The sequence below is a fragment of the Mustela putorius genome, unplaced genomic scaffold (assembly GCF_011764305.1).
Source record: "Mustela putorius furo isolate JIRA1106 unplaced genomic scaffold, ASM1176430v1.1 tig00000461_pilon_pilon_pilon, whole genome shotgun sequence".
Taxonomy (NCBI): domain Eukaryota; kingdom Metazoa; phylum Chordata; class Mammalia; order Carnivora; family Mustelidae; genus Mustela; species Mustela putorius.
In genome coordinates, this window is record NW_025421390.1 from 1,654,790 (window position 1) to 1,676,932 (window position 22,143).

At 47.1% G+C, this 22,143-nt stretch overlaps 1 protein-coding gene across 1 annotated transcript in view; it reads left to right on the top strand.

The window, feature by feature from the left end:
- Positions 1 to 22,143, top strand: part of LOC101674897 (guanylate cyclase soluble subunit beta-2-like) — a 31,171-nt gene that overhangs the window by 2,707 nt on the left and 6,321 nt on the right. Inside the window, exons 2-12 of the mRNA XM_004775229.2 lie at positions 1,147 to 1,246; positions 2,088 to 2,284; positions 3,235 to 3,346; positions 4,574 to 4,677; positions 6,269 to 6,485; positions 8,021 to 8,341; positions 11,688 to 11,836; positions 12,342 to 12,488; positions 14,528 to 14,682; positions 15,977 to 16,128; positions 18,621 to 18,716. Of these exons, the coding sequence (XP_004775286.2) occupies positions 1,147 to 1,246; positions 2,088 to 2,284; positions 3,235 to 3,346; positions 4,574 to 4,677; positions 6,269 to 6,485; positions 8,021 to 8,341; positions 11,688 to 11,836; positions 12,342 to 12,488; positions 14,528 to 14,682; positions 15,977 to 16,128; positions 18,621 to 18,716 (1,750 nt within the window). The remainder of the gene's footprint in view (positions 1 to 1,146; positions 1,247 to 2,087; positions 2,285 to 3,234; positions 3,347 to 4,573; positions 4,678 to 6,268; positions 6,486 to 8,020; positions 8,342 to 11,687; positions 11,837 to 12,341; positions 12,489 to 14,527; positions 14,683 to 15,976; positions 16,129 to 18,620; positions 18,717 to 22,143) is intronic.

The window sequence follows — 22,143 nt, forward strand, 5'->3', positions numbered from 1 at the left end:
TTCAGAGAGTTGGATAGAATTAAAATCACAGACTTTGAGCAGCATCTCTGGGAAGTAGCTTAGGCTGGGGGTGAGGACTGAAGGTGGAAGTGATAGCAAGAGGCTGTGAATTTCAGACTGTTATTTTTTTCACTATGCAGGGCTTGGGCAAAGTTTTTTAAATAACTTTCAATCTCCTATTTTATTATGTGCTTTTTATATGTGTTGCCTCAAATCCTCTTTATATATACATATATTTATTTATTTAATATTCTTAAATTTAAAAAAAAATCTTTTTAAGTTCTTTAAAAAATTTTCAGTTCTTTAATTTCTATATTTAAATTCTTAAAAATTATATATATACGTGTGTGTGTGTGTGTGTGTATAATTTTTTAAAAGAAACTTATTTTAACTAGAAACCCTCCTACCATAGAAGAAAGCAAATATCATGGTAGGAACCCACCTCCCTAAGTCTCCTCCCTCACTTGGACCACGGGCTATAAGCCTGGGTGTTGAGCTGCCTACTAATCAAGGTTGGCGGGGGGAGGCTCTTTCTTTTCAGAGACTCCCCCAGGCAACGTCTCCATCTTTATTTCTTGACATACATCTACCATGAGATGGTGCAAACTTGAATGTCAACATTTGTTCCCAGAGAAAGATGATCTCTTCCGATGTATCTTGATTTTCCAAATGTGCAATGTTACACCGCAGACAGCATGTGACTTCCAGGATAAGAAATGAACTCTTCTCCAAGTCGCTCTGAGCGCCTGATCTTTCAGAGGGTGAAGACGCCCATGGTCACCTGCTCACAGGCCAAGCGGCTGGCCCGCCCTGGAGTGTGGCTAGAAGCAGCGCACAGGGTGCGAAGGCTCACTGGGGTCCATATTTGTTGCACCCTGACTTCAGCCTTGACTCCACTGAGCCTGTTTCTTCCTCTTTAAAAGAGAGCTAACACTTGCCATATAGAGTGGGTTAGGGAATTAGGGATAATATCAAATACCTGACATGTAGGGGTCAAAACCATCCTGGATTTTGTGTGATTGGAGAGGGGCTGGGGATACAGTTCTCTTTGTCGTTATGGGTAAGTACTGTTGTGCACAAAGCCTTTAAAGTATAATTTAAATAACTTGGGTTTTCTGGGAGAAACATGTCATGTCTTTCAAATAGGAGATGAACGCACCATCATTCCGTGTGGAGAAAGCAGCAGATGGGAAAATGCTTCTCCATTACTACTCTGACAGGAGTGGTCTGTGCCACATCGTACCAGGTATGGGAACAGCCCCACCAGCCCACAGTTACAACGTCTCTGGAGTTCTCCTCACAGAGTCTCCAGGATGGCTCATAGCTCACCCAGCTCTTCCATTATCTGATTCTTTGTCATCTTGATCATTACTCCCAAAGCCTTTGGGCCATTAAAATAAGTTCCCAAGGTGTCAAAAGAAGGAACAGTTTCCATTTTTTATTTTAACATTTTGAACTACATGTTTACATAGTTATGATGATTCTGCATATTATTTTGTATCAACATTTCTTTGTGTATTCGGCATTATGGAGAAAAAGCATCCTTCTATGTTTGCACATGGTCCTTTAAACTCATTTTCAACTGCCGAGTGATAATCCATATTGTAAATAATGAGTCCCCTGTTGTTGAATTTTTAGTCGATACTACTCTTTTGTTATTGCTTTGGTGAACATTTTCATGCACAATTTTCCCATGCTTATATTATAACTCCGGGATAGATTTCCAGAGCACCTCTTTTTAGAACATGGTCCTTAATGCTTTTATAACTAGATTTTGTTTACATTATTTCTAGAGTTGGTTTAGTGAGTTAAATGCCTTCCTGAAATAAACAAACAAATGAATAGATGTTAAACTAGAAATTGGAGTGGCAGGGCTATATTTGTTATGCAGACATATATAATTTAAACCACTACCCAGAAGTTATTTTATTTTTAATTTTATTAATCTGTCCTCTGTTGCCTGTCTTGATGCAGGGCCTGGGCTTAGTGAACGCTGGGATATTCATCTGAAGTCTAACTTGATTATAACTTTTGGTGGCAAAACTGCCTCTTGCCATCCCTCACCGTTAAGTGTCCTTCTGCTGTAGGTATCATTGAGGCTGTGGCCAAAGACTTCTTTGACACTGATGTGACCATGGATATCCTTAACATGAGTAAGGAAGAGGAGAGGACAGGAAAGAAGGAGCATGTTGTGTTTCTGGTTGTGCAGAAGTCTCACAGAGAGATAAGAAGGGCAAAACCAAACTGGAAACAAGACAATCAGGACATCCTGAGAGACCAAGAGGTACTGGGTTTGCTATGTCTTTGCGAAGCACAGATCCAGTCTCCGAACAATCGATGCAACAGAACCAAATGGACCTTCTAATAGTGGATTTAAGGCAGAGCTTCTCAGCCTTAACCCTACCGACATTTTGGGCCAGATAATTCTTTGTTATGATGGGCTGTCTTGTGCTCGTCTAGTAGCATTCCTAGCTCATCTACCAGACGTGAGTAGGACCCTGCTTCCCCACTCCTTAGCTGTGGGAATTAAAAATATCTCCAGGGCAGTGGTAGGGACAAAATCATTATTGGTTGAGAATGGCTAGGTTAAGAAAACTTGGATAAACACTGGGAGGTTTTCGGGGACGAACTTCAGCCTGGAATATTTTCACCTCTAAAAACACCAATATGAAGGCCAGACATTTGGCTTTGTGGCTTATTTTGCAATCCTTCTAAAATAAATTGACCTTTTAAGCCCTTAGCGCCCACTTCTAGAGCTGGGACCAGTTGGGAGTCTGGAGTCAATTCCTGATCCTGTGATGGCTGCCTCAATTCCAACTTGTAGAGTGAACATTTTCTACTTAGGTCCTACATATATCCACACAGCTTATGCAAGCATCCCGATGATTCTGTGTCTCCTGGAGCACCCAGTGTTTATGTCTTAGAGCATTCAAAGCCCCCCTCAAAGTGTTGGCTACAGAATCTCCAACCACAAGAAGAGAAGATGTTCCTATGTGATTTTCATGCCAGCCCTATCGTGAGATTTGTAAGAAGTCCTTGCTGCCTTTGGCAGAGAAACAACAGGAAGATTAACTAGGTACAAATCTTAGGGATAAGAAAGTCTTGCTAAGACTGACCTTGTGTGGACTTGCTGTTCCATTGGTCCTGATTACAGCAGAATGGGGCTTGTGCACGTCTAGGCACATGACCAGTCCCATGACCAGACACACGTGCTTTTCTTTTTGTCATCTACAGGCTATGGAGGCGGCTTTCCTTAGGATGAAAGAGAAGTATTTGAGTGTCTCTGTCTGTCCTGTGAAGAAATCACACTGGGAAATTGTGAGAAGCATAGTCATGTTTGGAAAAGGTGAGTTTCCTGATTTCCTGATTGTGACTCTTGGAGCCGAGTAATGGCTTGGTGCACACAAATGGGTCAAGTCTTCCATGATTATGATGTCACTGATTTCTGCAGAGCTTGGATTTGGAGGCAGGATTTTTAACTTTAAAACGTCAGACTGTAACTTGCCCTCCTTTGTCCCTTTTGTGCTGGGTGACACAGAGAGACACAGTCTCCCCGATAATCAGGGAAAGCCACTGGAGAGAGGATGGGAATCAGTCCTAGCTGGGGACTGTGTTGAAAGGAAGGAGAATGAGAACTGACATATTTTCAAAAACAATGCATTTTCTACAGCTTCTTGGGCCTTCGGGACTGGGATGCACTTCTGATCTAGAAGTCTGCAGTTAATAACCATGGTGTCCAGTAGTGCAAAGCACACTGGATTAGGAGCCAAGAAAGCAGATTTCTGGCTCCGTCCCTGAGGTGCTGTATGGCCCTGCACAAGGTCCTCCATCTTCTGCATGAAAAATGAAGGCGTCAGGCTCTGAAGGTGCCCTTGTTGACACGGAGCCCATCCCCTGATCAGCACTAATGACTAAGCCAGAATGGGAGCCCCGCCCCACTGGGAGCCCGGAGCTAGAGCCCTCCCCGCTTTGCCCCGTAGGTCCTGGTGACATGCATCTGGGAGGAGGTCTGCAGGGCTCAAAAGGCTGCATTCTGAGTCCCTCAAGCCATGGCAAGCGAGTCAAACACGCAATTGACATCCTTTGTCTGGGAGATTTTCATATCAAAAAGGCTCCATTTCGAATCTCTACCCCCTGCCAAATAGGGCTGTTGGTTAAATTTTCATGTGCCACCCAAAACTGTCAGTCTAAAAAGCTCCATGGCAAATGTCCCTGACGCTGGGCCGGGCACACACGCTCTGCTCTGCTAGCTCATTGTCTGGCTGTCACCGTTTCAATGCCGGCTCTGTTTGCATGGCGAGACATACTCAATTGGCCCAGAAACTCTTCAGCGTCGGGCAGAAACTTGGCAGGGGGTAGGGGGGTACTTCTCAACCCGGTAGCAAGTTTTCTGTTTGTTTTAATTTGGAAGAATTGCTGTGGCCATCTGGAGACGCTAAGGGAGCCTGTGATAGAGAGTGGGGACTGCTCTTTGCCCATGAACGTTTAAGATGCTATCCCGAGCGAGCTCTGCTCTGTGCCAGGTTGGTGGCGTGAGCTGCCTGTGAGCAGGACTCTCTTTTTCTGCACCCAGGGCATCTCGTGAATACCTTCGTGCCAGTTTATCCTGAGCAGCTCTGGATTGAACAGAAGACGTTCTGCAATGCTTTTCCTTTCCACATTGTGTTTGATGAATCAGTAAGAGGCCCCTTCCCTCTGTCGCTTGGATTAGGGATAAACTGGGAAGGGAAGATGTTGTATGGTCTTTCATGGCTGGTGGGGACTTTCAAGTCCCTGAGGAGTCCCCAGGGTTTGGGAGACTAGGATTTAGCCTGGTGTGACGGACCATTGACTTCTTTTTCATTTTGGCATCCTCCAGAAACCAGAGTGCAGGATCTTCTCCCATACCTATGGGTTGGGGACTGCACCAAGGAGACTAGACTAGGGAGTGCATGGGGGAAAGTTTGTTATTAGAAAAAAAAGACATAACGTCAAAGTTCACGACACCGAGAGATGAAAGAACACAGTAATGACAGGGTGACATTTTAGATCAGGGTCTTTGCCGTCCTTGTAGCCATTGTGAAAGGCTCAATCCCACCAAGCTTCTCTTTCTATAGCTTGAAATCAGGGGAGAGGTCTGTGCCAACTCATGCCACAGTTTTGTGGGAGCTGTAAGGATGACCATTAATGGAAAATGTTTGGTGTCAATTTCCTTGGCTAAAATGATGTCAACTGAATTGATTACAAGCTCATTTAAAGGGCAATGAGGCAAAATAAATTTGGTAAAAAATATCAGTTAAAATGTCTTCGGGTAGTTGCGATTTTCTTTGATATTTATTTGATCTGTTGGAATCATCAGAGACCTGTTGGAATCATCACCTCCAGTGGACTGCTGGATAAAGATTCTATGAAATTTACTCATTTGAGGGTCTTCTCTGCTTGCAAAGAATCGATCTAACTGAGGAAATCAAACATTCCTATAAGAAACAACTAGGGAATGATAAAGTAATATGCTTTGGCATTTCCCCGGTGCTATGAGGATATTATTATTGTTACTATTAATGTTTTAAATTCTGATGTATTTGAAAACTGCTTTTTCTTTTTAAGAATCACAGAAAATTTAATGATAGTGATTCTTTTTAAGAATCACAGAAAACTTAATGATAATTATTGTACAATGTTAAGTCAATTTCTGTAGCCTAACAGACAGCCCGGGGTTAGTGATGTTAAGTATTATGGGCAACTTATGTAGACATTGGACATTTTATGTACAGGAGACCCATTTTGCCTCTTCCTTCTGTGTGTCCCCTGAAGGCAGCAATGGAAGATATCCCCTCACGTCTGTGATGGACTCCTTCACCTGGGGCCTGGGTGTCAGATCTAAGCTACAAAATTTGCTAGTTTCTTTATTAATGAATTCTGAAGGGAGGGAAGGCAGAGAGAGTCAAAGACAGGGAGAGACAGAAAGAGACAGAAACAGAGAAATCCCACAGAGTTAGAGAAGAACTGTCAACCCTGTTGAGTCTTTGAACAGTCTCAACCCAGTTGAGACTTCTTGTTAGTAAGAAATATGCTTTTGAGCACCCTATACTACCCTTTCCTCTTTCAGAGATTAGCTGCAGATTTGATTTTTAAAATAATATTTATTACTTCTACGGTATCTCTTCCATTAGTGACCCCTTCTCCTCCTTAGTGAGTCAGAGAGGATACGGAGTGGTATTTCCAAGGGGAAGTGCGTGGTGCAGGTTGCTTTCTGTTTCCTGGTCTCACATCTGTCCTCTGTGGATAGCTGAGGGTCAAGCAAGCTGGAGTGAATATTCAGAAGTATGTCCCGGGACTCCAAACCCAGAAGATTCGATTAGATGAGTATTTCTCCATCATTCATCCCCAAGTTACCTTCAACATTTTCAGCATCTGCAAATTTATCAACAGTCAATTTGTCCTGAAGGCACGAAGAGAAAGGATGCCTGAGGCATGGAAAAGTCAGCCCGCACTCAAACTCCGAGGTAAGGAACTCACCCCTCCCCTCATCGCTCTCTGCCATCTGGGCCATTGCTCAGACAGGCACAAGGCAGAGTTTTTGGTTTTTTCAAAAAGTTGCATAGAAAGCGGGAGGCTGCCATGGGAGAGTTGGTGAGAAGCTTTAAAGCCCCACAGGACCCAAGCAGTGGTGCCGGGGTGGTGCATGAGGAACAGATTCAGGAAAGAATTAAGGTAGAAGTTGGCGATTGGATGTAAAGGTTGCAAAAAAGAGAGAATACTGAGGCTAATGATTAGCTTTCTTGCTTGGGTAACTGAGTGATAAAACTAGGTAACTTGGGTAACTAGCTGAACAGACATGCTGTGACCTCCTTGGGGTCAGGGACTTGGCCAGTTTGAGTCACTGCTGACTCCTTAATACCTAGAATAGTGTGCCTGGTTCATAGCAGGGGTGAGGGCAAGGAAATAAGCAGAGGGGACTGAAGGTGAGTTCAGCTGTAACCATGTGTAAATACTGGTGAGTAGTTTAAGAAAAAAATCACTGCTGTTGGGAGTATAAATTGTCACGATCATTTTAGAGGGCATTTTAGCAATATGCATCCAAAAACATTAAAAGTGAGCATATTGTTTGTCTCAGTAATCCAGTTTCTAAGATTACATCCTTAACAGAATAGGCATGATTATACACAATGACTTACCTTAAGCTTGGCCATTGTCATGCTGTTTATAGACTGATAAAAGGGACCTAACATAATCAGTGCTAGCTAGTTGGTTGAATAAAACATGGTATAATCAATGCAGCCTGCAAAAAAAGTATGATGCATACCTATATTTATGCTAGGGAAGATATATCTATTATAAATTTAAAGTGCAAAATTCAGATTACAAAAAGAAGATGGCAGAAAACCCATTTTTGGTAATTACCTGAGTGGTGTGATTATGGGCAACTTTTGTTGTTTTCTTTGACTTCTTCCATTTTCTGCAATGCATGAATACTCTTTTTATAGTGAAATAATAAACGTATCTCTTTTTAAGGAAAGATGCACTTGAGTGCAGGAAGCAGGGTTTCTTTGGAAATTCAGATTCCTCGTCAGCACGATGTAGGGTGCCACTGTGGAATACTAAGAGAATACCAAGACAGAAACCTGGGGAACACCAGCATTGAAGGAATGAGCAAAAAAAGACCTTAAAGGGAAAATTGAAAGAAGTGGGGGGAATCTCAGAAACAAAGCAGTGTCAGGGAAGTCTCCGGAAGTGAGGTTACAGGGAGGGGGTTTCTGCATGACACTACCCAACAGCAGGGGGGCTCAGGAGGTGAGGGAGACAGACTTGTGTTGGAGTAAGAGGGCCACGTCCCAGTAAAAAAGGGTACCCATGAGACAGGGAAGAAGAGTAAGTGGAGACAGGAAGTATGCATAGAGCCCTCAAGAAATGGGGCTGACAGGAAAGGTGTGAGACTGTGCAAGGGATGAAAGGGCATATTGTGTGGGTGGTGATCTGGTGAGCTGTGTCCCCTGTCGGCGACGTGCTCTGTTGTCGCGTTTTTCTCGGTGATGGGCAGGCCAGATGATCTGGATGGAGGCCGTGGGCTGCATGGTATACATGTGCTCCCCGAAGCTTCGCAGCCTGCAGGAGCTGGAGGAACGCGGCATGCACCTCTCCGACATCGCCCCCCACGACACCACCAGGGACCTCATCCTCCTGAACCAGCAGCGACTGGCGGAGATTGAGCTGTCCAACCAGCTGGAGAGGAAGAAGGAGGAGCTGCGGATCCTCTCCAAGCACTTGGCCATAGAAAAGAAGAAAACAGAGACCCTGCTTTATGCCATGCTGCCGGAACATGTGGCCAACCAGCTGAAGGAGGGCAAGAAGGTCGCCGCAGGTAGAGCTTCCCTTCCCTGCCAGGGACCTCTGCGCGGGAGGTGGTGTGTCCCCGCTGTCAGGGCGCAGGCTCTGAACCCGCACAGATCTAGGGCTGGACTGGGGCTCTGTCCCTCGTTCATGACATGACCTTGGGCTGGTTACATAAGCCATGTGGCCTCAGTTTGCTTCTCCCAACAATAAGAATAATGGAAAGAACACAGTTGTGAAATACGGATTAAATAAAAATGCCCGTCAACTATGCCCACCTATATTACACTCTCTAAGACCTGAAAGTGTGGCCTGAGCCTGGCCTGTCTGTTGGGGATCGTGAATAGAGTTGTGTGTGCTTGGACCCCGGGAATAACACTCCCGCACCTTACATAAGTCACTGGGTGCCTGGAAGGACCAGTCTGGGAGAGCAAGCCGTTTATGGAGGAGAGAATGACGTGTTTACTCTGAACTCCCTTTCCATCGGGCACGGGTGTGTTTTCGCACCCAGACATCCGTGGGAAAGCTACTGAATTTCAGGGTGCTGCCCCGTGTTGACCCAAAAGAGTTCACGGTCTTGTGGGTTTGACATCTATATGGATCTATTCATGGGGGGCAGGGTAACCAAAGGAAAGGAAACTCGTGTGGGTTAAGGAGTCCTGATTGCTCCAGGATCTGGAGTAGACATTTTTTTTTTTAAGATTTTATTTATTTATTTGACAGACAGATCACAAGTAGGCAGAGAGGCAGGCAGAGAGAGAGAGAGAGGGAAGCAGGCTCCCTGCTGAGCAGAGAGCCCGATGTGGGGCTCGATCCCAGGACCCTGAGATCATGACCTGAGCCGAAGGCAGCGGCTTAACCCACTGAGCCACCCAGGCGCCCTGGAATAGACATTTTCATACAGGCCATTTCATTTAATTTTCTGAACGTTTCTGTGAGGGAAGTGTTATTATCCCAACTAGCTTTGTAAATTTATGTGCACCCCGGTTTATGAGTAAACAAGCTGAAAATCAATCAGAAGTTATCTAACTCCAGAATTCATGCTCTGTCTGTTGCAAAGGTATGGAAACACAGATGCTAGGGAAGTTAATAATAAGTAGACATCGGAGAGAAAGACACAGGGTCAGGGGCTATGAGGCTTTACATGAAGTGTCTGACACTTGAGTTAAACCTTGAGATTCTACTTCAGGAAAAAAAAAAAAAGAGGGATGAGGCATTGCAGGAGAATGGGATGATGGAGCAAAGGTGGGACAGCACCAACACCGTCTGCAGGGGACTGTCCCTAGAACGTGGGGGGACGTGGCAGAGCCATGCCAGGTGGGGCTGGACACTTAGGGTGAGGATTCCCTCAGGTTTCTTTTTCTTAGAAGGAAAGTTTCATGATTAGTTTGATGAATATGATTCTGGCTGCAGAGTAGTGAATGCACATGAGGGAGACAGACAGAAAGCCTGTCCCAGTACAGGTGAGCGATGGTAAACGCCTGAATTAAGACCCCACATATGGGAAGGGTCTCAGCAGGATTTTCATGACCAAGAAGACAGGAGAAAGGAAGAGGGAGGGGTCAGGGTTGAGTGTGAAGTTTCTGGCATAGAGACACATGATACATTTATTTTAAGGCCGAACCAGAAAGAAGAGCAGGTTTGAGGGGAGGATGGTAAGGTCGGTTTTGGAGCAGCTGAGTTTAAAATGCCAGTGGGATACTCCATGTAGCATGACCAGTAAGTAGTTAGGAACTGTAGGGAGAACTCAATGGAAATTTCCAGGGTAAGCTATCAATCTAGAAGTTGTCGGGAATGTGGGTGGTGGTTAATCACGGGCGGTATGAGTTATAAATAAGGTCATCTGGGGCCATGAGGTGAGAAGGGAAGAGGGTTAGGCATTGAAACTTAGGGAACACCGCTTATTTGAGAAGGAAGAAAAGTCATTGGAATATATAAAACAAGATCAGAAAGGTAGGGAGAGTCTGAAGAAGAAGGGTAGACCAGAAGCCAAAGGGAAGGGAAAGTTACATGAACAGGAGATTATTACCAGAGGTATAAATAATACAGACAATACCCAGCTGTGTTCAAGGAGTCATATATTCAGTTATCTAATAAATATTTACTGAGCATCTACTATGTGCCAGGTCCCGCTCTAGGGACTGGGAATATAACAGAGACCAAAATGGTCTCTCATCTCATGGAGCTTATAGTCCAATGAGGAAAACAGGCAATAAGCAAATAAACAATCCCATATAATCCCACATGTAAGGCATACGGGCTTGGGGGCAGCAATGAGGCTAAGAGGACAGGGTCTCGGGACTGTTATTTTTTTTATTTTTTATTTTATTTTATTTATTTATTTATTTGAGAAAGAGACAGTGAGAGAGAGCATGAGCTAGGAGAAGGTCAGAGAGAGAAGCAGACTCCCCGTGGAGCTGGGAGCCTGATGCGGGACTCTATCCCAGGACTCCGGGATCATGACCTGAGCCGAAGGCAGTCGTCAAACCAACTGAGCCACCCAGGCATCCCGGGACTGTTATTTTAAATAGAGTGGTAAAGGAAGTTCTCATGAGGTGCTTACATGTGAGATGTGAGACAGAGAACCTTGGATATTTGTGAAAAGAGGGGTCAGAGAGAGAAAGCAACCAGTGCTAGGACGCCAAGCAGGAGGCACTTCAAAAACCCCAAGGAAGCCAGTGTGGCTGGAGTGGAGTAAACCAAAGAGAGCGGTGAAGATGTGAAGCCAGAGAGGTGGTGGGGACAGAGGGGGCCCCTCACTGGCCACGGTAAACATTTTCTGTTTTAGTCTCAGTGTGATGGAAGTCATGGATGTAAGGCAGAGGAGGTGGGGGTCTGACTTAAGCAGGTCCTCTAGCTGCTCTACGAAAATTAGCAGGACTGGAAGTAGCCTGACAAGTTGGGAGCACATGCTGAGGATATGGTGGCCTTCTCGCCATACAAGGAGAGCGGAACTCACCACCTCATGGTGACCAGTCTCTGCTGTCGCGGTGGGCAGTACTCTGCCCTGCCCCGAGGTCTCTGCCTCAGCCCACTTGCCAAGGGCTTTTTGGTAAGCCAGGGCCTGCTCAACCCGTTTCTGCTCTCCCATGCCTCTCATCACACCTTACAGGGTGTTTGATGACACGTATGTCTCCTCCACTGGACTGTGAGCTCCTCAAGGGCCAAGGTCCTGTCTGTTTCATGTTACGTGATTCTCCCTGTATGAAGACTGGCTCGTAGTGGGCACTCGGGGGAGGTCTGCTGGCTGAATGGCATCCGGCTCCTTCTCCCCAAGGCACAGTCAGATTTGGTTCCCAAAGGACACCTGCACCTAGAATTCATAGGATTATTATTCCATATCCTGGACTGTCACTGACACCTGGTTTATGTTGCAGGGGAGTTTAAAACGTGCACGATTCTTTTCAGTGATGTGGTTACATTTACTAACATCTGTGCTGCCTGCCAACCTATCCAGATAGTGAAGATGCTGAATTCCATGTACTCCAAGTTTGACAGACTAACCAGTGTCCACGAGGTCTACAAAGTAAGTGTCTGCGAACTGTGGGGGTGTGCTACCCCCAGAAAGGGCAGGGACTCTGGACTCAGCTTTCTGGACCCTCCCTGGTCTGCGGTTTGGTGTGGATGGGAGTGGTGAGGTCAGCAGGTAGAGCTAAAACGGGATTGGAGCTATTTTAGGAATTTTAGTCTTTGCAGAAATCCTTTTATGATTCTCAGCACTAAGGCATCTTTGAAGGGCACCCTGTTTTCCCAGGGAATAATTCTACCCCTTGAATTCAGCAAAAAGTCCAATCTAAATAATGTATATCTAATACATAGTCATACACGAACCCAGGAACTTCATCTTCTCTGGAACTTGTTTCTGCCAGAAGCAGAAAGGCCTTTGGGCTCTCTCATGGGTGTTTGTGGAACCATTTTTCTTCTCACGCCTTCCCTCATGCTCCTCATCCTCCTGGCAAACAAATACCAGCTTTAATGCAGTCCTTCTGTCAATGCATGGAAAATGACACAAATATTTAATCCCCTTCCAGGTGGAAACCATAGGCGATGCCTACATGGTGGTGGGGGGCGTACCGGTGCCTGTCGGAAGCCATGCTCAAAGAGTGGCCAACTTTGCCTTGGGAATGAGAATTTCTGCAAAAGAAGTCATGAATCCTATTACCGGAGAACCCATCCAGGTAGAGAGAAACTGAGTATTTTGCTGAATACGAAGCATTTCACGCACAAAAAGGTAGAATTCTGCTTATACGTCTGTTCAGATGGTTACTGGGTATGTTACACTAGTTAAAATGGGTAATTTTTCCCACCTCTTGTCTTCTCTTGCACATGTTCTAAGTCATTGAGATAATAGTAAGGTTATCATCATCCCAAGTTCTCTTTAACTTCAGAGAAGGTCTTAGAGCTTGGTACTTTCATGTGATTGACCGCAAGCTTCTTTGTCTGTAATGTTGAGCTCAGCTCTCCATTTACTCTGCAGGGCTCAATCCATCTTGATAGCTGTTTTTGTTTTTTTTTAAATAATTCCAGGTTTTTAATTTAAGCATTCAGTTCCACAAGTGTTTCTGGTTTACTGAATAGCCTTCCCACCCCAAAGGAAACTGTGTATTCAACATGCCTTCTCGGAGGTTCAGGAGTCAGACTGAAGGGGGAAAATGCCCTCAGCAGTAGGCGGAGGCACCAGGGTGCCATGAGATATTTCGAATAGCTTTCCTCTTTGCCACGTGGCCCTGAGCGAGACATCTGCTCACCTCTCTCCCAGGAACCTACTCTTCCAAGCATGGAAGTTTGTTCACACTCTAAAAGATGGATAATTTTGGAGATGAAAAGTAAGCATCCTCTTCTGTCTGCTCAGCAGATCCTAGCCGCCCTGAGATGTTTCAGAGCAGTGTTTCTGGGGTTTAAAATGTAATCCCTTCTTTCTTTCTGGCAGTCAGATCTTCAAGATAAGCTACCCAGCCAACTCAGAGTAAATGAAGACAACTAGAAGATAGAATACAATTTTTCTCAGAAGGGGGTGGGATTATGGACATTGGGGAGGGTATGTGCTTTGGTGAGTGCTGTGAAGTGTGTAAACCTGGTGATTCACAGACCTGTACCCCTGGGGATAAAAATATATGTTTATAAAAAATAAAAAATTAATTTAAAAAAAAAGAATACAATTTTTATCAATTACAGCCCCTCCATAGGAGATTCTGAAGCAGCATTCCACTCACCCTCATGATGAGTCCAACATTGGGAAATGCTGCACGTTCTGGTGGTCGTGCCCACTGTAGCCTTCTGAGCAAAAGCTGGCTTTAGGTGGTTGCAGGAAGGACACATCCACAGTACTCAGCCCATGTAAACACACAGATACATCTGTGGAAAAAAAGCCCCAGTAAAAAATCAAGATGGGAGGGAATGAGGGAACGAGATAAAAAAGGTCAGATAAGAGATCCGAGTTTTGCTTAAAGTGCTGTAAATAAAGCCACTGAATTATTGAAAATATACTGCTGTGTAAATAGAGTGTGTGTATAGGGTGTGCGTGTGTGCATGTGTGCGTGTGTGTGTGTGTGGGTATGTGTGTGAGAAAGCTACAGAGATGACAGTAATGCTACACCACTAAGAATGAAATTAAACAATGCATTCCTGGAAACTTTCCTGGTGGATTTACCAAGAAGAAAACAGGAAAAGATGTTATCAAGTTTAAGATAAGAAGAGGGACCTGGTTAGGCACATCATTGACTCTCCATCAGAAACAACATACCATGTGGGTTTATTTAAGGAAGTAGGGAAAAGGACTTGAAACATTTTGTGCCACCAATTCAATAATTTTTAAATTAGGACTCTTCGAGATCTTCTATTATTTCACTCATATAGCCTTCAGTATACGTGAGGTCGTACTCTGCATGAGGCGGAGGTACTCGGTGTTGGACAGGCTCCTTTTCTTGTAGGAACAGGCAAATTCACCTTTGGGAAAAGAAAGAAGAGAGTGGTCACCCCTGCAGGGAGGGCTGGAGCTTCACTGGAAAGGGGCACAAGATAATCTTGCGAGGTCATGAAAGTAGGCTGTGTTTGATTTTCGGTGGGGGCTGCAGGGCCCTATGCTCTTGTCAAAACTCCCGGAGCTAACAACTTGAGATCTTTTTTGTTTGTTTGTTTTATATAAATTATACCTCAATTTCAAAAGAAAAGCAGGAGTATTCGATGGTCTTGCTTCAGTGAGGTTTTCTCTGTGCAGATCAGAGTGGGCATCCACACGGGACCGGTCTTGGCAGGAGTGGTGGGAGACAAGATGCCACGGTACTGCTTGTTTGGTGACACCGTGAACACAGCTTCTAGGATGGAAAGTCACGGACTCCCCGACAAAGTGCACCTCAGCCCCACTGCCTACAGGTAGCCCTTTGTGCATTCATGCCTTCCTTTGACTTACCCTAATTCCAGAACACAGAGAGTGCCTAGCCGCCATGGGACACAGGTAGTAAAGGAAAGTCATGCCACCCTGGCTTACAGAAGACGCTGTGTCAGAGAGTAAATACTCCTGAGCCTCTCCTGTATGACACCTTGGCTCTCAAGGAGCTTCTGACCTAAAGCAGGGATTGGCAAAGTGTATGGGATTAAAGCAGGAAATAATGAAGTGGGAAGGTTTTTTCCTTCTGTTTCGGATGGAGGAGACCTTAGCTGGCTAGGAGGTTGAGGGAAGGATGCAAATTGTGGGAACTGAAAAGAAGGGGAGAGGTGGCTGATGCGGCCAGACCTCAAAGAGGTGGGAAGGGAACAGTTCTTGCACAAGACATCTTAGCCTCAGAGACTGGGGCAAAAGGGGAGTGTGGCCAGGAGGGGGTGAAATGCTGTGGGGTCTTGCCTGTAAGTGGCTGCAATTTTAGAGAAGAATCACAAAGGTCACAAAGGAGGAGGCAGAGTCAGAAACCTGAGAGTGAGGAGAGCGGGTGCCAAGTGGGGGAACTAGAGGAGCATGATGAGGGTCTGAAATCTCCATGGAACTGGTCAAGGGCAAGGGAAGGTCAGTGAGTGCTGAGAGCTGCCTGAGGCACCCACCTGACCGTGAATTCGATACTTGGCTGGTACGCACTGTTCTGTGGTTTCTCTCCAATACCCGGCAGCCACGAGTAAATAAATGAACAAGCAAACATTTTCCAGTTATCCCATAGCTCTGTCTCTTTTCAGGGTCCCCTCCCCCTATACTCCTCCCTTCAGTTCCTTGGCAGCCAGAAGCCATGCAGAAAGCTTGAGGGGTGAGGATGAGCATGCTGTCCACATGGGGGTAATTGGGGAGGTGCTTGGGGAGGCTGGAAAGGAGAGAGCTGATTTCCAAGGAGCCTCCTGTTTCAGAACCACGCAGGGCCGGTGCACGCGTGGCCAGAGAGGACATGCAGCTGTAGGTATGAGCAGTGTGTTGGAGGGAGGAAAGGTGGTGTAGAGTCACAGGATTTGGGTGGGTCCCCTGTGCTCTCACTCTGCCACTTTAGGTTCCCTCCTCTCCCCAGCTGCCTCCCTGCCCCACTTAACCAGCCTGGCCAATGTCCTGTGGTCACCCTCCCCTCCCACAATCCATTGTGTGCTCCACGGCCCAGACTTCTCCTGCATCACCCTCTCCACTGTAGCCAACTCTCAAGTTGCAGACCTCCAATCTTTGGTAATTGGTGCATATTTTACCCCCTCTGTGCAGCGCTCTGGAAAATCAAGGCTTTGAAATAATCGAGAGGGGTGAAATTGAAGTGAAAGGTAAAGGAAAAATGACCACGTACTTTCTGATCCGGAACCTGCACGCCTCAGAGGACGAGATCATGGGCAGACCTCAAAGCCTGCTTGACCGGAAGGGTGAGCATAAAGGAAAAGCCACCTCTCGGTGTTGGATATTTTTTCCACTAACAACTTGGGATGTGTTCAGTGTGGCCCTTAAGTATGCAGGCTCTGCAAGGGCATTATCCCTTGACATCTCAAGGATCAGAGCAACCAGGATGAACCCTTGCATCCTGGCTAGTCTGATGTTCCTTGAGCTGGGCTGATGGGCCCAGCCTGGAGGGTCCCTCCTGCGTTTGTTTTCCAGCTTCTCTCCTGCCCCAGAAAGGGGCTCTTCTCATCAGCCTCTCCTGCAGCTGGTGGACAATGTTAGAATCTTTCCCTATTCCCTAGCCTCGAGTGGGCTTTCCTCACAACCTTCCTGATTTGTTGCTGGCTTCTAAAGCTGGGAAGAAGGACGAGATCTGTGATTTACCCAGCTCCTGGAATGACAGGAGAGGGAGTTTAGGTTAAAACAACGGAGTGCTAAGCCAGCCCGGGGATTACCACTAGGCTCACAGGACTCACACACAGCAGTAGCTGGAATCCGACGAGGAGGTCCCCATTAGCTGCCCTCTACCCCGAGTGGCTGGGGCTCCTTACCATCTTCCCTGGTTAATGCAGGGAGGTGCTGACCCCAGGGGGAGACCCAGTAGCACAAGGCAAACCTTCCTGAGCCTCCGAAGCAAACTGGAGGAGGAAATGGATTCCTTTAGACAGGAGCTAATCTCTAACTGATCCAGGGGCCTGCAAAGGAAAATCTTGAAATCCAGAGTTTTCTCGTTGCTAATACACGCAGGATGTCTCTTTGGGACATATGAATCACGGTTACTAGTTCAAAAAGTGAGGCCATACTACTAAAGAGATGGGTATTGGAAGAACTTTTAGACTTGTTTTCATAGCGTTTTTGGTGCATGTTAATATCCCCGTGGGCTGCGACAGGTTTTGGCCACATTTTAGTGCTAAAGACACTGAGATAGAAAGATGTAAATTAAAAATTAGAAATAACTTTGGCTACTGAAGACCAGAAGCCACTCTCAACAGAGTGTTTGGCCTCTGAATTTCTAGGTTCGGGATGCCTCGCCCATGGCCTCACCGTCTCCCTCTCCACAGGGAGGACGGATAGGGAGGGATGAGCAATTTCTTTGTTGTCAGAACTGGACAATGTAAATGGGGAGAGGTGTTCTACCACCTGATTGTGGGAGAGGGGAGACAGAGTCGGAGGCTTTCACACCAGGACAGGGCAGAATTCTACTCAGAAGGTGCCCTTGGCTCAAGCTGGATACCACTTTCTCCTGTTCCCCCTGCAGGGGTCCTCAAATGGGAAAGTCTGACGAACAGGTTTCTAGAACATGGTGTGGGTCAGTAGACTCCAACCTACTTTTCTGAGCTGGAAAAACCAAACAGAACAGAAATAACTGACAGTAGAATATGAGTAAGCTTGTTTCAGTTAAAGATTCAATATGGACCCTGAGACAGAGGAGAACGGATGTGAAGGAAGGGGAGGGGTAGCCCCTTGTGGACCCGAACCAGCTTCTCCGTGCAAGCTGGGAAAAGGCCCACTTTGGGTAGGTAACCCTCCAGGTATGGCTTATGATAAAGGAAAGTCACCTGCTCCTCTGGGCTGATGTCAGCCCCCAGCCTGAACTTCTTGGCCAGGAATCTCTGTGCAGAGAAAGGGCACAACCCTGTGTGCAGAACCTGGAAAGATCTCTGCCTCTCTTCTTTTCTTTCCATGCTTCTCTTGGCTTCTCTTGCCCCTTTCCGCATCAGGCGAGGGTCTCCTGCGATAAGCCTCAGCTGTCTGGCCCTGGGGAAGGCACTGCTTGTCCCTCCCATCCCCACTGCAGTGTGGGGCTGGGGCCCCATTTACTTGCAGAGACCAAGGGACTTTGTCCCACACAGCAAGACTGAGTCTCTCAAAGCCAGGGATGGAGGATGGGGATGCAGAGACACTAATATGCATGCTACTGTTCTTCCCATACTGGCCTCTTTCCTCTGAGGATCTTCTGTAAGAGACACACACTGGCTTCTTTGGGTGATTTGGGGGAGGTGTGGGAGGAAGACCAAGAAAATGAGTGTGAGCAGATTGGAACTGCAGCCAGCACTCATCCGTGGGTAGACGGCAGGGGAACAGGGTGAGAAGTCCTCAGCAGTGACCCTCCTGGGTTCTCATCAGCCCGTACTCCTCCCCCACCTGGCATGAGGGGACACCCAGGAAGTGACAGAACAAGGGACGGCACCCCGGAGTGCTCTTCCTCAAACCATTCTCCTTTCTCCCCTTTGTTCTCAAAAGCAGGTGCATTTGCTCCTTCATCTTCTAGCTGGTGAAGGCATTAGGCATGTTAAGTGTCCTGCGTCCCCCCAGCAGCCGGAACCACTATCCAGTTGGTCCTTCATACAACGGGTGCCCAAGGAAATACCCAAGGGGAGACTGATGTTCAGAGGCATCAAAGAAAGGTCCCCCACCTCTGCAGCTCATGAAGCCGGCTAGCCATTCTCACTGTCCTTCCCCGCATGCCCGTTTGCAGATGGAAGTGCTCCAGGAGGTCAAGACAGCAAGACTGTTGCCATCATGCGGTACGAGGATAGTGAGCCACTGCCCCTGACGAGCGGCAAGGCAGACGGTGAGTACGCAGAGCCTTCCATATACCCGCAGCGCTGTGGTGCGTGGAGGGGGAACCGTTGGGTTCAGAGGTGTGGCTCAGAGCCAGATGGGGACAGATGGAGTTTGGGGTCCTGAGCAGGATGTTCTGATGGTTGCTCATTGCATCTTGAACACAACCCACCCACCTCCCCACCCCAAGTGTGCGGGGCACCTTCCTTCTGGAAGGGTTCTCTATGCCCCCCTCCAAACGAATGTTTAGTGCTCAGAAAAACATACTGGTCTCTCGGTACCCATGAAACAAGGCTTGTCTGGACACCATGCTCTCAGTTGCACACCGCCTGTGAACAAGGAGTGCCAGAGATTTTTGCACTGTTCCATTACAGGGTGAGTCAGAGCAACCTCGGAGCAGTGACAAAGTGTAGGCCCTATGACTCTCTTCTCTGGTTGTCCCTGAAGGTGGTGGGAATGGAAGTTTTCCTTCCACCTATGCCTACTCTTAACTGCCCCGGTGAGCCACTCAGCTTCCTCAAGAGCCGTTTGCAGCACTGACTCCCCTGGGTTCGGAGGATGGGGACACAGAGCTGTGATGAAGGACCAGGGATGGGTCTGCAGAAAGAACTACTGTAGGGACACCTCACTGCCCCCTGCCAACTTGTCCTCTCTGGCTTTGTGCAGCCACTGCCGCCCTCCTGCTTTCTGGAAACCTCATGCAAGAGGGTCCAGATTAATCCAGAGGGGATTAAGCTTTTGAGGCGAGGCAGCAGCGTCTGTCTGTTAAAGAGCTGGTTATTTTTATTAGATAGTATCTTTTAAGACATTATGGTTATGTTTATTAGACAGTATCTTTTGAGTTTTGCCTGAGACCTTGGCCTTGGCATTGGATGTTGTTCCGATGCCTGAAGACTTCCTTCCAGTTCAGTCCCAGAATCTGAAGTCGAGAGAATGATCAGCACCCTTCCATTCAATTCTGAGAGGAGACAGAATAAAAAGTCCCTTGCTCTGATCGGGGATCCTAGGGAATCGTGGACTTTGGAGCATGAGCCGCTCTAAGCAGACTTTCTGCCATTACTGGGCGGCATTACCCTCCCCACCCCATCGCCTTCCTTCCTACAGTTGTATGGTTCTGAGTGATGTTCGCTCTGTGATGTTATTATAGTCTGTTATTACAGCATGAGATCATCTTACATATGGGATTATAATTCATAGGTTCATTTAACAGCATCTCTTAGAAAACTGCTGAGGCTCCAGGGAGACAAGAGAGTGGAGGCCAGGCCCTAGGCTGGGATCTGTCAGTGCTCGCTGAACTAAAGACATGAGTCCCTGCTTCATGCGGCCTGCATTTTAGTATGGAAGATAGACAACATCAAGGAAAATAAGATCGCTTTAGATAATGACAAATGTTAGCCAGAAAATAAACTGAGTGATGGAGAAGAGAGGGCCAATGAGGGCTTCTTTGGGGCTGAAGCATTTGAGCTGAAGTGTGCAAGAAAGACCAGAGCCGGCCATGAGGCTATCATGCGAGCTTCCAGAGGAAGCTGAAGGCAAACATGAGCTTAGCAAGCTCAAAGAAGACTAAGAAGGCCATGTGTCTAAAGAGGGGTCGAAGGGGAAGGGAGCAGTAGGGGAGGAAGTCAGAGTGGCCTGGAGCATTCCTAGCCACATACAGAAAGTCTGAGAGTAAGTAAGAGGCAAGGTAAGGAGCTGCTGGGACTCCATGGGAACGTTCCCCAGGAGAAGGTCTCTGGCACTTGCATTCTGAAATGACTGCTGCGTCACCAGCTCAGGTTGGGAGGTCTAAGAACTTCATGCTCCAAGAAGATGAACAAACTCATTTTTCAGACTTGTGCTACATGGAGATCCCTCCACAGAAGAAACCAACAGGTCTGGGCAGGGCTGGGATTCTTGCTTAAAAAGAAGAAGTTTCTCAGGCAGGTTCCTGATTTAGTAGCTCCTGCAGCTGCTGCTTCCCTGGACATAAACCAATATCAACAACCACAGGAGACAACCTCAGGAGAAACTGAGGCCACTTCAGTTTGGGGGTGAAAACTGGATGGTTAGAAAAGAGGCATTTGTTGGGCAACTAGTTAGTGCTGGGCATTTTACCCACTTTATCTCACTTGATACAACAGTCCCTTGACTATCCCTGTAACAGATGTAAGAAACCTGAAGTTCAGAAAGGTGGTGTCATTCAGACAAAGTAAATGAAAGAAGCTGGACTGGATCTTCATGCTGGTTTGTCTCAGGCAGCCCATGTCCATGTGAGCAATGGGCCAGAAGGACTTCAGTTCCCCCTGGTGGTAGGCTGCTGCGTGTGGACCCCCAGGCTTCATAGAGGCTCCGCCATATTACTCTGGGATCCTCCAGGCCCCAGCTGAGCAGCTTTCTGGTTGTTGCGTGTGATCCTGCAGGCCTGTTAGTGAGGACCAACGCATACTGAGGGTCAGTGATAAACAGTGATAAACTGAGCCAGAGGCTTGGAAAGCCAGCCTGGCCATTGAATCTCACTCAGGCTACCCAAACTCAGACCTACCAAATCAGAAACGGCTTTTCACAGCTTCCCCGGGGAATTTTGAGTTTCGTTTTACCATGGCACAGGCTTCTTCCTTATCTGTGATGATTGGCAGCAGACCTAGAATCTCACCTTGAAGGATTCATGTCACCTGTTCCTAGGGGCCTGCCTTGTCCTTGTGATTTAGATCTCAGTTCTCGTAGGTTTTGGGTTGCATCTCACGATGTCATGCTTAGCTCTGACGTAGGGGAGGGCTGTTAGACGGTCACTGCAGGAGCCCCCATTCTTACCTCCAGCCATGGGGTCATCCCACTTGGCCCCTCTGTGGGTCCCATTATGGGACAGTGCTTCCATGAGTAGCCAAAACCTGTCAGGACCCCGAAGGTTAGGCTGCTGGCTCTTGCTGCTTCTGAGATCTGCCTACTGTCCAACCTCTAAGCATTCGGGAGGACACTCTAGGCTCACTTCATCCATCACATTGGCCATCAGCCTCACAAATTTGCCAAATTTAGGATCCCTTTCTGGGGGCACGCATTTCCCTCTTACTTGTTCCCAAATTTGGGAAGTAGGTATCCCCTCGACTCCCACTCCCCGTGAAGACCACCACTCCTGAAACATATATTCTGGCCTTAGCAGCACAGGGAGCTGCAGAGGCGAGACACGAACCCCAGAGATCCCTCTCTGAGGGCCAGCTGTGATGTGATGCTCACCACTTGGCCCTCTTGCAAATGGGGGGCTCACCCCATCTCTGCAGGAAGTGTCTGCCCTGGTGATAGGAAACCCTCCAGCAGGACCCAGGCCTGCAGGCTGCACCCAGGACCTCATTTGCACTTCAATACCATGCTTTTCTTTGACTCCACTATGGAATTGGGTGTTAGATGTGTCAGTGGGGTAGACTCCCCGGGGCAATTAACGCGGAGTATTGAGCCGGAGAGAA